Source organism: Xenopus laevis, chromosome 3L (assembly GCF_017654675.1).
Source record: "Xenopus laevis strain J_2021 chromosome 3L, Xenopus_laevis_v10.1, whole genome shotgun sequence".
Lineage (NCBI taxonomy): Eukaryota > Metazoa > Chordata > Amphibia > Anura > Pipidae > Xenopus > Xenopus laevis.
Window position 1 is genome coordinate 25050117 of NC_054375.1, and position 16424 is coordinate 25066540.

General features: G+C 40.0%; 1 protein-coding gene and 4 long non-coding RNA genes across 6 annotated transcripts; 1 reads left to right on the top strand and 4 right to left on the bottom strand.

The window, feature by feature from the left end:
- Positions 1-617: 617 nt before the first annotated feature.
- Positions 618-3699, bottom strand: LOC121401079 (serine/threonine-protein kinase N2-like). Its single transcript, XM_041585450.1, has 8 exons — positions 3612-3699; positions 2941-3003; positions 2671-2747; positions 2446-2588; positions 2207-2314; positions 2020-2100; positions 1687-1904; positions 618-793 (listed from the first exon to the last, which is right to left on the bottom strand). The coding sequence occupies exons 1-8, from the start codon at positions 3683-3685 to the stop codon at positions 766-768; spliced, it is 792 nt and encodes a 263-aa protein (XP_041441384.1). The 5' UTR covers positions 3686-3699; the 3' UTR covers positions 618-765.
- Positions 2244-4391, top strand: LOC121401106. The gene is made up of 3 exons (XR_005966132.1): positions 2244-2330; positions 3175-3216; positions 4331-4391. It is a non-coding gene; the product is annotated as an uncharacterized LOC121401106 (long non-coding RNA).
- On the bottom strand, positions 3988-4392 carry LOC121401112. Its single transcript, XR_005966138.1, has 3 exons — positions 4318-4392; positions 4138-4213; positions 3988-4050 (listed from the first exon to the last, which is right to left on the bottom strand). It is a non-coding gene; the product is annotated as an uncharacterized LOC121401112 (long non-coding RNA).
- A 2516-nt stretch (positions 4393-6908) lies between these two features.
- On the bottom strand, positions 6909-15404 carry LOC121401103. 2 transcript variants are annotated; one of them, XR_005966129.1, is made up of 4 exons: positions 15364-15404; positions 14116-14205; positions 10959-11127; positions 6909-6970 (listed from the first exon to the last, which is right to left on the bottom strand). It is a non-coding gene; the product is annotated as an uncharacterized LOC121401103 (long non-coding RNA). The 2 variants fall into 2 exon arrangements; XR_005966128.1 differs by lacking the exon at positions 6909-6970 and adding an exon at positions 9485-9622.
- On the bottom strand, positions 8091-9228 carry LOC121401111. Its single transcript, XR_005966137.1, has 2 exons — positions 8984-9228; positions 8091-8120 (listed from the first exon to the last, which is right to left on the bottom strand). It is a non-coding gene; the product is annotated as an uncharacterized LOC121401111 (long non-coding RNA).
- Positions 15405-16424: the final 1020 nt, after the last annotated feature.

The window sequence follows — 16424 nt, forward strand, 5'->3', positions numbered from 1 at the left end:
AATCATAACAATGAAAAAAGTGCAATTTTTGATCCAGAGGAAGGCAAAAAACCTCTGTGAAGCTTCACTAGAGGGAAAAATTCCTTCCTGACCCCTTAACGGCAATCGGATTTGCTCCCAGGATCAATGCACCATATTACATCAAGTGTGATGGAAACGGTAAGGAAAATGGCAGCATGCACATGAGCACCAGTAAGCTGTTTAGTGAAAACTGCATTTCCTTTCATTCATTTGATCCCCAGGAAGTCTGCAGACCCCGGCCTCTACAGTTTGAGAGATGGAGTAAAATGGAATGCAGGTTCCACCAAGTGGCTTAAGGGTTTCTCCTGTTTATGATGCCATATTGGGTGTAAAGAGGAGAAGAGGCACTGCTGATGGTATTACAGTGCAAGTAAAGGGAGGCACTGCTGGTAATATTACAGTGGAAAGGAAAGGGAGGCACTGCTGGTGGTATTACAGATGAAGGAAAGGAAGGCACTGCTGGTGATATTACAGTAGAAGGAAAGGGGAGGTACTGCTGGTGTATTACAGATAAAGGAAAGGGAGGCACTGCTGATGGTATTACAGTAGAAGGAAAGGGGAGGCACTGCTGATGGTATTACAGTAGAAAGGGGAGGCACTGCTGATGGTATTACAGTAGAAGGAAAGGGGAGGCACTGCTGATGGTATTATAGTGGAAAGGGAGGCAGAAGAGACATTGTTGGTAATGCTATGGTAGAGAAGGCACTGCTGGTGGAATTGGGGTACTCTTACCTGGTGGAGCTGTCAGGTGGTGCATTTTCCCAACTCCAGCCTGCAAAAGAAAAACAATATAATTTGAAATGCATTCCTCATATTTTACTTGGCAATTGATATTCCTGAAACCCTATATTACTTTGGGGCACATTAATCACAAATTGGGTGGTTTGTCAAAATAAAAATATTGACTAATTGTGGTTGCAACTTTTCCAACAACTTGTGATCAACAAATCTGGTTTCCATGTATTTTTAAGCAATTTGCACAGTTGTGATTTCTGTGACATTTGGGGTGAAATTTATGGTGGCTTTCTACTTGCCCAAATGATGAAGATACACATCCATTGGTTTCCTTGGAATGTGAACAGGTTTCAGCAGCCTGAGAGTTTTTTGTGATTGTTTTTGCCACGTATACAAAAACCACAAAAATAGAATCATCACAGGGATCATCTCAATATTGACGATCAGTACAAGATTACCACGCTTGCACACCCTGGCTCTCCACGATAAGATGACCCGGTGCACTGTGATGGAGGCCTCGGCAACCTCAACAATACGAATACAGGAAGAATTCACTGGCACACAAGGGTTCTTTCAAGCAGGTACAAGCCCTTGCTATATTTTATTTGCAGAGGTGCAACGTTTCGGGTAAACCCCTTTATCAAGCATCAAGAAAAGGGGTTTACCCCGAAACATTGCACCTCTGCAAATAAAATATAGCAAGGGCTTGTACCTGCTTGAAAGAACCCTTGTGTGCCAGTGAATTCTTCTGTAATCATCTCAATATTCCCATAAATTCCACTTTGCTCTGCATGCACCCAATATGGCTGCTTCCCATACCCAGCTCTGCTCTGATCAGTGCCCCTGCACCCATAACTATAGGAATACTAACGCTAGGCACTTCTTGTTCTGACTTGTGTTTCATGTATTTTTAATTAGGTCTTTTCTTACCCATCATCCCCTTTGGACTTAAAATGCTGCATAGTTAAAGTCCAGAAAGGCTTCATCGATCTCGCTTGCCATCTCAGCAGGGGGTCCTTGGGCTGGGTCAGATTCGCTGACAGTTTGGTGAACTCCTCATCGAAATACCCCACATCCTCCGGTCCATTTAGGCTGGGTACGAACGGAGCTGTTACGTTCTTCTCGATAATATCATCCCAGACAATGCCCTGCAAAATAGGACCATAGCAAATGCTCATTATTAGAGTTCATCATTAGAAGCTGAGGATATGAAAGGACTGTAACTCTTGGATAATTATTTGAACAATACAGAAAGGGACTTACATTAAAGAATGGATGTTCTGCTACATCTGCGGCATTCCCCGGGGTGGAACCTAGCCTCTCCTCAGGATTCTTCTTCAACAGCTACAAGAAGTGAAAATAGCCGTTACACTGAAGAAGCAGAAGCTTCAGGGAACTCAAGAGAAAGTGGTCTCTGATTATAAAAAACTGAAAGCTCAGCGCTACTTACCTGTGATATGAAGCTTACTGCTTCGGAGTCCAGGGATGAGGGGTACTGTGGCTCATCCTCCACGATGGAATCGTATATAAAGTCCCTGTCGTATCCGGTGAAAGGTCTCTGAAATGATTCATGGGTATTTATTAGGAGGCCATGCTTTTTTATACAGAGTGTTTGATGAGTATAGATAAAGAACAGTATTTAACTTTAATACATCCACCTATAGCTGGCCAGTGGCAATTGCTGCTTACCGTTCCGAGGAGCATCTCATAAACGATGACGCCAAGAGCCCACCAGTCGACGGCTCTTGAGTACTCCTCCTCCATCACGACTTCGGGCGCCATATAAGCAGGACTCCCAACCATGGTGTTGGTGCGGTCTCCATATCCAATGCCTTGATAAAAAAAGAAAAATTATAATTGTATGCCCTAAATGAGTTCCCTTTGCTCTGTGTAATAATACAAGGTGGCTCTTACCAGTTTTGCTCATCCCAAAATCGGCGATCTTGATGTAGCCGTCTTGATCCATTAGTAGATTCCCCGGCTTTAAATCTCTGTATTAAAATAAAAGGGAGATGTTATGACACATTAAAACTGCTGTGAAATAGCTGAGCCATAAGCCAAGCTCAAAGAATTCTGGTTCCTGTTCTTTTTTCCTACCCTTAGCTTTCCAAGCAGTGACTTTCAACCTGTAATTGTCCTGCTACTAAATTGCAACAGCTACAAATCCCCTTTATTAACTCTTACCTGTGTATGACGTCCTTGCTGTGAATTCCTTCTAAACCAAGCGTTATACAAGCAGCGTAGAACCTGCAAGAATAGAAAATGACATTTGATTATTATATGGCACATTCATAGAGGAATCTTAAAGGGTGCTTAACTATTATATTATAGAATGGCTAATTACAAGCAGCTTTTCAATTGGTCTTCCTTTTTGTACATTTTTTTTATTTATTTGTCTTCTTATTCTGGCTCTTTCAGGCTTTTAAATGGGGATCACTGGCCCCATCTAAAAAGCAAAAGGTACTGTGCACTGTAAGGTAACAAATGATTGTTATTGCTATTTTTTATTACTCATCTTTCTGTTCAGACCCTCTTCTTTCCAGGCTCTTATTCAAATCGATGCATGGTTGCTAGGGTTATGTGGCTAACTAATTGCAAACTAATTTGCAAACTGGAGAGCTGCTGAAAATAAAAAAACTAAATAACTCAGAAACCACAATCATAAAAAATTAAAAACCAAATTGCAATTTGCCTCAGAATATAAACTCTCTACATCATACTAGAGATTAAATTCAAAAACGTGAAAAACCTTTACTATTAGTGTAGCATACCTCTGCCACTATCATTATCCTCCCCTACTCCTCAGTCTCCTATAACTCTGGGACAAATATTCACCTACTGTCATTTATACTTACTTGGTTGTCTGTAGATCAAAGTGCTTGCTCCTCATCAGGTGGGTTCTTAAACTGCCTCCTGCCACAAACTCCATGATGAAAAACAGCTGGTTTTGGTGCTGAATGTGGCGTATAAGTCCACTATAAAACTGTGTGGATTCACCAACTGCCCAATTTGCTTCTCTGTTAAAATGCTGAAATATAAAAGAGAAAATGAGTCCGGCACAGAGTAAATTATCTTGGTAACAAAAGCAACTGGGTGAATGGAAGGGAAGTGAAAGAAAAGTATATAAAATAGAAAAGATTGTGAGACAGAAAGCAACTGCTCCAAAATGAGAGAAATTATGGAATCATTCCCCATGAACTTACTGTTCTATATCATCAGTGGAGTCGATGTTGTCCTTCTTGAGCACTTTAATAGCGCAATAGATGTTTGTGGAAGATACTCTACTAGTAGAACCTGGAATTAGAAAGTGAGTTTAGTGTCATTGTTACCCTGTATATGCTGCTAAAGATCCAAGTCCTAATTAGAGACTCAATCAGTTACCTTGCCGAAGCTTCCTCTGCCTAAAACCTTAATCCGGCGAAAGTCCTTTGCTGTAAAACTGCTGAACTGTAGCTCTCTGAAAGGGAATAACATAAATTGTGTTTTGTGCATCTTGAAAAACAATGTATATCTATATTAATAATGTATGTATTTATGTCTTATATTGAGGCTTTGTCTTACTGTGTCGTTTCAGCCTCCTCTACTGTCATCTCTTCAGCCTGAGAATCCTCTGGAATGGGGCTGTAATCGCCGGGAGAGGACCCATCGATGTTTCAGAAGAGTCTTCTGCATTCTCAGGAACTTCACTATTGGGAAGAGGTCATTGAGGTACATGATTAGTATAATGCAAGTTTATAGTAGAAATCAGTCTTAACCGCAGCCTCCCATATAAAGTGTGAGTTTACCTTTCTTCCTCATTCTGTTGTGTGTTGCACTGGATCTTCTTCAACAACAGATTCTGCCTCTTCCCAGCTTCCTCATTTGTATCTTCTACAGGTAAGTCCCTTTAAATATAATGACGGGTTAGTGTTTATTCTAATTCATTTTTTTCCCTTAGTGATTTATTAGCTTCATGCTTACCTTTTTTCTTCCCTTAGCAAGTATGTTCTTCATAATCCTTAATACTACAGCACCCCTAGCCATAATTCATAGATGGCACTGTACAATTATGTATTGTGGAATCTCCGGCCAAATGAAGGGGCATCTTACCACCTGTCCTCTTTTTTTTATGCCAATCATTTCATCTGTTGGTACCTTACTTTAATTAGAATAATATTCCTGTTATTGTGAAGATATTTTGTTCTTATTTGATAAAAGTATGGGATAGGGATTTAATCTCTAATAAACTCCAAAATATCCTTACCTGTCAGATGGTTCTTCAGGCGGCTGTTCTGTCTCTGGAACAGGTTCCTCAGATGATTTTTCATGTTGATGCTGCAAACAAGAGACAGGCAATTATTGAATGTGGCTTTACATGGATATGATAAGGGCAGTGTTTGTGTCAAAAATGAATGGCGTCAATGTAAAAATACTCACTTGTGATGAATCGATGGCGGGGTCTGAAATGACCTGAACCTCAGGTGCAGTGATCTCTGGTGCAGGGAAGTTGACATCGGTGTCCCTTGTAGTCTCCAGAACTGCATCTGAAATATTGCAAATAAATTTGAAGGATATAGGATTTTCAAATACAACATTCTTGAATCTAAGGCTTAAGACCTTTTTCTTGATTTGTTAAGATGCTGCCAATGAACATTGTTTTAAAATATAAATTTAAAGATATGAAGTCATCTATAGTTCTGTGGGGCTCAATCTAAAGGTCCACATCAACACCAAAGAATTGGACAACACTCCGATCAAAAGGAATACAGGTTTATAGCATACTCCTGCAGGGATCCTACGCCCAAGGATCCCTGCAGGAGTATGCTATAAACATGTATTCCTTTTGATCGGAGTGCCGTCCAATTCTTTGGTGTTGATGTGGATCTTAGCAGTGGGGATGCAGCAGACAGAGCACCCGATAGGAAACATATGAAGCAGCTACAGGAAGAATTGGCATTAATTTGTTCATTGACCAAATTAGATGATGCAAAAATGTAGCTGTATGTTTCCCTATTGCTGATCCCACTGAGATCCACATAAGGGACGGGATCAAAGGACTGTTATATCTTACCTTGGAGAGCTTATGTCTGCTTCCTTTGATCGGAGCTGCTCAATTGAGTTGTGTGGAGATTGAGCCCCCAGAAACTATAGATGACTTCACCCTTTAAATTTATTTTAAAACAATGTTTTCATTGGACAGCTTTAAAAATCAAGAAAAAGGTCTTAGCCTTAGATTCAAGAATGTTGTATTTGAAAATCCTAAATATCCCTTCAATTTATATTTGCAAATATTTCAGATGCAGTTCTGGAGACTACAAGGACACCGATGTCAACTTCCTGCACCAGAGATCACTGCACCTGAGGTTCAGGTCATTTCAGACCCCGCCAGTGATTCATCACAAGTGAGTATTTTACATTGACGCATTCATTTTCTTGGACACAAACACTGCCCTTATCATATCCATGTAAAGCCACATTCATTAATTGCCTGTCTCTTGTTTGCAGCATCACATGATGAATCATCTGAGGAACCTGTTCCAGAGACAGAACAGCCGCCTGAAGAACCATCTGACAGTAAGGATATTTTGGAGTTTATTAGAGATTAAATCCCTATCCCATACTTTATCAAATAAGAACAAAAATATCTTCACAATAACAGGAATATTATTCTAATTAAAGTAAGGTACCAACAGATGAAATGATTGGCAAAAAAGAGGACAGGTGGTAAATGCCCCTTCATTTGGCCGGGAGATTCCACAATACATAATTGTACAGTGCCATCTATGATTATGGCTAGGGGTGCTGTAGTATTAAGGATTATGGAGAATGTATTGCTAAGGGAAGAAAAAAGGATAGCGTGAAGCTATAAATCACTAAGGGAAAAAAATGAATTAGAATAAACACTAACCCGTCATTATATTTAAAGGGACTTACCTGTAGAAGATACAAATGAGGAAGCTGAGGAAGAGGCAGAATCTGTTGTTGAAGAAGATCCAGTGCAACAACAACAGAATGAGGAAGAAAGGTAAACTCACACTTTATATGGGAGGCTGCGGTTAAGACTGATTTCTACTATAAACTTGCATTATACTAATCATGTACCTCAATGACCTCTTCCCAATAGTGAAGTTCCTGAGAATGAAGAAGACTTTCTGAAACATCGATGGGTCCTCTCCCCGCGATTACAGCCCCATTCCAGAGGATTCTCAGGCTGAAGAGATGACAGTAGAGGAGGCTGAAACGACACAGTAAGACAAACCCTCAATATAAGACATAAATACATACATTATTAATATAGATATACATTGTTTTTCAAGCTGCACAAAACACAATTTATGTTATTCCCTTTCAGAGAGCTACAGTTCAGCAGTTTTACAGCAAAGGACTTTCGCCGGATTAAGGTTTAGGCAGAGGAAGCTTCGGCAAGGTAACTGATTCAGTCTCTAATGTAGGACTTGGATCTTTAGCAGCATATACAGGGTAACAATGACACTAAACTCACTTTCTAATTCCAGGTTCTACTAGTAGAGTATCTTCCATCAAACATCTATTGCGCTATTAAAGTGCTCAAGAAGGACAACATCGACTCCACTGATGATACTAGAACAGTAAGTTCATGGGGAATGATTCCATAATCCTCTCATTGCTTTTTGGAGCAGTCGCTTTCTGTCTCACAATCTTTCTATTTTATATACTTTTCTTTCACTTCCCTTCCTTTCACCCAGTTGCTTTTGTTACCAAGATAATTTACTTCTGTGCCGGACTCATTTTCTCTTTTATATTTCAGCATTTTAACAGAGAAGCAAATTGGACAGTTGGTGAATCCACACAGTTTTATAGTGGACTTATACGCCACATTCAGCACCAAAACCAGCTGTTTTTCATCATGGAGTTTGTGGCAGGAGGCAGTTTAAGAACCCACCTGATAAGGAGCAAGCACTTGATCTACAGACAACCAAGTAAGTATAAATGACAGTAGGTGGATATTTGTCCCAGAGTTATAGAAGACTGAGGAGTAGGGGAGGATAATGATAGTGGCAGAGGTAAGCTACACTAATAGTAAAGGGTTTTCACCTTTGAATTAATCTCTAGTATGATGTAGAGAGTTATATTCTGAGGCAATTTGCAATTGGTTTTAATTTTTTATGATTTGTGGTTTTTGAGTTATTTAGTTTTTTATTCAGCAGCTCTCCAGTTTGCAATTAGTTTGCAATTAGTTAGCCACATAACCCTAGCAACCATGCATCGATTTGAATAAGAGCCGGAAAGAAGAGGTCTGAACAGAAAGATGAGTAATAAAAAATAGCAATAACAATACATTTGTTACCTTACAGTGCACAGTACCTTTGCTTTTAAGATGGGGCCAGTGATCCCCATTTAAAAGCCTGAAAGAGCCAGAATAAGAAGACAAATAAATAAAAAAATGTACAAAAAGGAAGACCAATTGAAAAGCTGCTTATAATTAGCCATTCTATAATATAATAGTTAAGCACCCCTTTAAGATACCTCTATGAATGTGCCATATAATAATCAAATGTCATTTTCTTATTCTTGCAGGTTCTACGCTGCTTGTATAACACTTGGTTTAGAAGGAATTCACAGCAAGGACGTCATACACAGGTAAGAGTTAATAAAGGGGGGTTTGTAGCTGTTGCAATTTAGTAGCAGGACAGTTACAGGTTGAAAGTCACTGCTTGAAAGCTAAGGGTAGGAAAAAGACAGGAACCAGAATTCTTTGAGCTTGGCTTATGGCTCAGCTATTTCACAGTAGTTTTAATGTGTCATAACATCTCCCTTTAATTTAATTTAATACAGAGATTTAAAGCCGGGGAATCTACTTATGGATCAAGACGGCTACATCAAGATCGCCGATTTTGGGATGAGCAAAACTGGTAAGAGCCACCTTGTATTATTACACAGAGCAAAGGGAACTCATTTAGGGCATACAATTATAATTTTTCTTTTTTTATCAAGGCATTGGATATGGAGACCGCACCAACACCATGGTTGGAGTCCTGCTTATATGGCGCCCGAAGTCGTGATGGAGGAGAGTACACAAGAAGCCGTCGACTGGTGGGCTCTTGGCGTCATCGTTTATGAGATGCTCCTCGGAACGGTAAGCAGAAATTGCCATTGGCCAGCTATAGGCAGATGTATTAAAGTTAATACTGTTCTTTATCTATACTCATCAAACACTCTGTGTAAAAAGAATGGCCTCCTAATAAATACCTATGAATCATTCAGAGACCTTTCACCGGATACGACAGGGACTTTATATATGATTCCATCGTGGAGGATGAGCCACACTACCCCTCATCCCTGGACTCCGAAGCAGTAAGCTTCATATCACAGGTAAGTAGCGCTGAGCTTTCAGTTTATTATAATCAGTGACCACTTTCTCTTGAGTTCCCTGAAGCTTCTGCTTCTTCAGTGTAACGGCTATTTTCACTTCTTGTAGCTGTTGAAGAAGAATCCTGAGGAGAGGCTAGGTTCCACCCGGGGAATGCCGCAGATGTAGCAGAACATCCATTCTTTAATGTAAGTCCCCTGTCTGTATTGTCCAAATAATTATCCAAGAGATACAGTCCTTTCATATCCTCAGCTTCTAATGATGAAACTCTAATAATGAGCATTTGTTATGGTCCCTATTTTGCAGGGCATTGTCTGGGATGATATTATCGAGAAGAACGTAACAGCTCCGTTCGTGCCCAGCCTAAATGGACCGGAGGATGTGGGGTATTTCGATGAGGAGTTCACCAAACTGTCTGCGAATCTGACCCAGCCCAAAGGACCCCCTGCTGAGATGGCAAGCGAGATCGATGAAGCCTTTCTGGACTTTAACTATGCAGCATTTTAAGTCCAAAGGGGATGATGGGTAAGAAAAGACCTAATTAAAAATACATGAAGCACAAGTCAGAACAAGAAGTGCCTAGCATTAGTATTCCTTAAGTTATGGGTGCAGGGGCACTGATCAGAGCAGAGCTGGCTATGGGAAGCAGCCATATTGGGTGCATGCAGGGCAAAGTGGATTTTATTGAAATATTAAGATGATCCCTATAATTCTAATTTTGTGGTTTTTGTATACGTGGCAAAAACAATCACAACAAACTCTCAGGCTGCTGAAACCTGTTCACATTCCAAGGAAACCAATGGAAGTGTATCTTCATCATTTGGGCAAGTAGAAAGCCACCATAAATTTCACCCCAAATGTCACAGAAATCACAACTGTACAAATTGTTTAAAAATACATGGAACCAATGATTTATAATCACAAGTTGTTGGAAAAGTTGCAACCACAATTAGTCAATATTTTTATTTCAACAACCACCCAATTTGTGATTAATGTGCCCCAAAGTATTATAGGGTTTCAGGAATATCAATTGCAAAGTAAAATATGAGGAATGCATTTCAAATTATATTGTTGTCTTTTGCAGGCTGGAGTTGGGAAAATGCACCACCTGACAGCTCCACCAGGTAAGAGTACCCCAATTCCACCTGCAGTGCCTTCTCTACCATCGACCATAGCATTACCAATAATGTCTCTTCTGCCTCCCTTTCCACTATAATACCACCGGCAGTGCCTCCCCTTTCCTTCTACTGTAATATCACCAGCAGTGCCTTCCTTTCCTTCATCTGTAATACCACCAGCAGTGCCTCCCTTTCCTTTCCACTGTAATATCACCAGCAGTGCCTTCCTTTTCACTGTAATATCACCAGCAGTGCCTTCCTTTCCTTGCACTGTAATACCATCAGCAGTTCCTCTTCTCCTCTTTACACCAAAATATGGCATCATAAACAGGAGTACCCTTAAGCCACTTGGTGAAACCTGCATTCCATTTTACTCCATCTCTCAAACTGTAGAGGCCGGGGTCTGCAGAATGGAATGAAAGGGAATGCAGTTTTCACTAAACAGCTTACTGGTGCTCATGTGTATGCTGCCATTTTCCTTTCACTTGATGTAATATGGTGCATTGATCCTGGGAGCAAATCCGATTGCCGTTAAGGGGTCAGGAAGGAATTTTTCCCTCTAGTGAAGCAGATAGAACAAAGCTTCACAGAGGTTTTTTGCCTTCCTCTGGATCAAAAATCGCACATTTTTCATTGTTATGATTAATAAAGCTGTGTCTTGCACAGATTAACGATAAGCCACTGTGTGTGTGTCTTTATTCTGAGTGACAGAATTGACCAAATTAGCAATGAAGAAACATTGAAAGGTTTAGTACCTGTAGGTGAGAGACACAGTCCTCCAGCGGGCATGGCTGCTGCAACAAGCATTCTTACACTGGGATAACAGGATGGAGATTCTGTTTATAATGGTCATTCTGGGCATCCTCCATCATGGCAATAAGGCTGTATACTCAGTGCACCCACTGGCACACGCACATCAAAAACCTGGAGGGAAAGAAAAAAAATGTATAAGATAAACCAGAGTTTAATTGAAACTGACACTTGAAGTATCACATTAAGAGCATATGGATATAAAAGGGAATGAAAAATAAAACATTTTGAAAGCATTCAGTGTATAGAGACATAGTCTATATTCCAATACCCAGCAACCATATTTAATATGAGGAATGGATCCCATTCTTATTTTCATAGTCTGGCCTATCAGGTGCCTCCACCATATGGAATATAACACACATGAGCAAACTGGCTCTCACCTTCCCTTCTCTCCAGCCCTGAGCCCCAATCAATGAAGGTTAAAATGCACAACACAATATTCATTGGGCAGATGAGAAGATGCATGTGGGTACAAAGCCTGAACCTGCCCTGTGGGGTTACTATACAGCCATTTCTCCTGTGAACACAGAATACTGGCAGGTAAGCAAAAATGCACACGATTCATCCATATTACAGATCCCCATACTAAGATAACGGGAAATCCTTCTGATTTGTGACACATGAGTAACTGTTTTCTATGTGTCAAATCCATATCCCTTTCCGAGTGTATTGTAAGTTTAACAGGCAGGGAAACATTCAGGGATTTGGCCAAAAATCTTCATCTTCTTTGTTACACGTCTGGAATTGGATGCTTAGGTGTTTAGCAGGTGTCTATGGATATCACCTTCTCCCCACCCTACAATCTATAATGTTTCCAAGCCAACATTGTCTAGGTCACTCCAAGACTGTGTGTCACCGAGTGGGTTTGTAACATCAATATCAGAAACCTATTTATAGGGGAACTACTATTAGAGGGTGCAGAAAGTGCTACAGTACCTGTGACCCACCAGCAGGCATGGGCATCCTCAGAACATTTTATCAATAAAATGCAACCTGGTTTCCAACACTAAGGGGCACATTTACAAAGCTCGAGTGAAGGATTCGAATTAAAAAAACTTTGAATTTCGAAGTGTTTTTTGGGCTACTTCGACCATCGAATGGGCTACTTCGACCTTCGACTACGAATCGAACGATTCGAACTAAAAATCGTTCGACTATTCGACCATTCGATAATCGAAGTACTGTCTCTTTAAGAAAACTTCGACCCCCTACTTCGGCAGCTAAAAGCTACCGAAGTCAATGTTAGCCTATGGGGAAGGTCCCCATAGGCTTGCCTGAGATTTTTGATCGAAGGATATTCCTTCGATCGTTGGATTAAAATCCTTCGAATCGTTCGATTCGAAGGATTTAATCGTTCGATCGAAGGAATAATCCTTCGATCGTTCGATCGCAGGATTGCGCTAAATCGTTCGACTTCGATATTCGAAGTCGAAGGATTTTAGTTCCTAGTCGAATATCGAGGGTCAATTAACCCTCGATATTCGACCCTTCATACATCTGCCCCTAAGCCTGTATACAGTGGTGTAACCAACAAGAAGAAAACCCTATGATCCTAAGGGGCCCACAGACTTAGGGGGTCCGGTAAGGACCCGCAAACCCCACCAGGACCTTCCTCTTTAGCCTGCAATCTCAGTTCTGCACCCTGTCTCCCACTTCGGCCATGAACTGAGCTAGACACAGGCAGAGTCAGCTCCTGTCCAAAGAGAGACTTCCACAGCGTTTAAAGGGGGAAATGCATTAAGCGATTCTCCAAGCAGACAATACCTCCCTCGCAGAGGGGCCCCTCATGGCTAAAGGAAAAAGCAAGATGCATGTCTCAAAATGACAGCGTTTTATAGCACCCAGTGTAGAAGCAAACAGGGAAATTAAATCCAAGATGGTGCCATATTCACTTCTTATCCTGAACATGAGAACCAGCGACAGATATGTATAATAAGCAAGTCTCCCCCATATCTGAATAATTCCTAAAACACAAGCTATCTGAGCTTAGGGAAGATAATAACAACAGATAACAAACCTACTGTGCAGGGAGCTCAGAGTTGAAGAACAACATTGAACTGACAAAATAAATCACCAGTGGGCAGAACCCCTGTGGCCAAACATGCCAACAACCGAGCAGCAGCCTAGAAGTCAGGGTGGAAGATAACAGCAAAGGCCTGTACAGAGAGATACGCAATACACGGTACCAATTACACATCTGGATTCATAGAAATAAAAGTTTTGATATGATGCTTTTGTGAAATAAATCAAATAATATACAGGGATCTGTTATCAGGAGATCTTTTATGAAGTAAAAGACTCCATTTTATCCAAATAATCCATTTTTCTTTTCAATAATTCCCTTTTCTCTCTGTAATAATAAAACTGTGGTGTGTACTTGATCGCAACTAGGAAGTAAAACCAGCCCATTGTGTTTATTTAATGTTTAAATAATTTATAGTAGATTTAAGGTATGAAGATCCAAATTACAGAAATCTGTAATCCGGAAAACACAGGTCCCAAGCATTCTGGATAACAGGTCCCATACCTGTTATCCAGAATTGTAATACTTAAAACAGCAACAAGCCCTTACTAACCCGCTCATGGAAATCAGGTAAAAAAATAAATTGCTAGGAAACATTGGAGCTAAAAAATTGTTTGGATTGTGAACTTTAACCCCTTTACCCAAGTTAAATGAGCTGAAAGTAAAGCAATTCTGTGATTACAGGGGCCTCTCCATAACCGAAATAGACCACATGCCTGTGTCACCAGCTACGAGGCTGAATAGTGCTGGAGATTAGTTAAAAACATTTCTGTGCAGATCACTAGACTTTTGATTTATTGCTAAGGCCCATAGACAGATCTGGACTACCCACTCCCTTTACTCACATTTCTCTAACCAGCTCCCACCACAGGGAACATGTGCAAGGCTAATGATAATTGCCACGGATAGTATACTTTTTCCAAAATCACCCAATTTTTAATTCCAAACGGATGCTTAAACTGCAGCTTGAAAAACAAATCTGTGACACTGCATCGTAAACAGTATGAACAAAACGTTCATGAGAGTCAAATATTTTTCCCTGTGCATTTGTCCACCCAGAGAGGTGCAAGGGGTACCTGGGAACAGGGCAAAACCTGGTGATGTGCCCTCGGGAGGATTTCCGCTAAGAAGATGAACAGTTGCACCACCAGCATAGAAAACATGATCTAAAAGGAAAAAAATGCCGATAGAGTTGGTAATGTCCCCTGCTTTTTTTTTTTAAAAGCGTATATTTATTGAGTTTCAACAGGAAGGGAAGGGAAGGGGATATGGAAAAAAGGTTACTATACAAAAAAGAAACAAAAGACAAGGAAATATTTGTTAAATGAAACATACGTAGTAATGTCTGCTGTTTGAGTCAGGAGCATGAGTTACTGAGCAATATTACCATCAGTAGTGATGTTGAGGTTAATCACCCAACGGGTCCTAGGGGAATCATCTACAGTGCCCTTTCAGGGTTCTTGTTCTGGGTGTAATTCCAGCCAGGGGGACCATTTTTGACCAAAATCTGGTGGGGCACCCTCTTGCTTTGTACGCCAGTTTTATATTACCAATGACTTTCCTATCAGTGACAACCAATGTTGTAATGTGGGAGGTTGGGGGGGCATCCATTTCAACACCAAAGCTTTTTTGGCATAGTATAATACAGTTTTAGTAAGCGTTCTGAATGTCACTGTAACCCACACAGTGTTTACAATGCAGTAGCCTTTTGTAAGAAATTTTGTTTTTTAAAGCACACAGTGGCTTCTGAGTATCTCAACAATACACTTGCCTGAAGAAAGGTGTCAACTTTGATATAAAACACTAGTTATTGTACATCACAATTTATACATGTGGTACAGAAGACTCTTTAGCTTGTGCAGTTCTTCTCCTGATACCAACACTACCGGGCTGTTTTTTCCACAAACCATTAGAATTGGTGGTTTTCTCACTTTTTAAAGAAGCTCAAAAAATGTGAGATTTATTAAGTGTAAAAACCATAAAACCACTGATATCAAAACTTTGTCAGGTAAAAATTGTCTAGGTCCTATAGAAGTCAGTGGGAGCTGCGCTGATCCTATTGGACCTCTTTACATCAACTCAGACTTTTATAGGATTTTGGAATTTTTTTCGCTAGAAATTGTCAGAAAAACTAAATTTTTTTGGAGGTTTTCGAGGTATTCTTATATTTTAGACCATCATTTTCCATTCATACTTTCTTATTCTGATTTTTTAAAGGAGAACTAAACCCCCCCTACCATAAGCCCCCCAAGCATCCAGGCATTGCCCCTCCCCTCTCCTCAATGTGCTTTAGTGTAAAAAAACCCTCTTTAAAAGATTCTCACCCTTAAATGCAGAGAAGCGCAGCGGAGCTCACCGTCGCCATCGTTGCGAATCTTGCAGGTCCAAAAGGCCCAGAAGATAAATATTTCTGTGGATCAAAGGAGCTGGAGTTCAGTCTTGTTAGACAACATGGATCAGATGACAATGGGGCATCTCCTTGAGTCACTTGCCAAATATATGTAACGGTCTCATCTGGATAAATGGGATATTCCATCAGTTGTTCCCCTTATTAAAACAAATTCATATTTAGGGTTACATTGAACCTGACAGGTTTCAGCTTTCGTATTTAGTTATGGGGAAAGCCCCATTACAGTTGCTATAAATCACACATAAGTATTACCCCTATACCCTGCACCTATAAGCTGCATCTATAATGTTAATAAAGGTATAGGGTTCATAGTGCAAAAATGTATTTATTGCAACATCAAAATATACCACAAAAATATATATTCATTTATTGCAATCATCATTAGAAAGGGGAGGCCTGTTTACAATCTTAATTTTGAAAGCGCTTTTGGATTGATGAAACATGAAACATTTCTTAAAAGGGGTGTTCACTTTTAAATAAACTTTTAGTTTGATGTAAAGCGTGATATTCTGAGACAATTTGCAATTGGCATTTTTATTATTTGTGGACTTTTTATTCAGCAGCTCTCCAGTTTGTAATTTCAGCAATGAATAGGAGAGGGACTGAAGACAAAAAGGAGTATTAAACAGCGCCATAACAATAAATGTGTACTCTTACAAAGCATTTGTTTTTGGATGGGGTCAATGACCCCAATTTGAAAGTCAGGGGAAAAAGGCAAATAATTAAAAATCTATAAAAAATTAATAATGAAGACCAATTGAAAAGTTGCTTAGAACTGGTCATTCTATAATACACCAAAAGTAAAAAAAAAGATCAGCCATCCCTGTAAATGTTCCCTCTAAAGGGATTCTACTGGCACAGTTTGATGGACCAACCAGAAAGTGACGTAACCCAATCTTGGCCACCACCTGTATTATAGGATATACATCATTAATATCTTACCATACACAGGTCCTGAATCCCCTTTGCTAAATA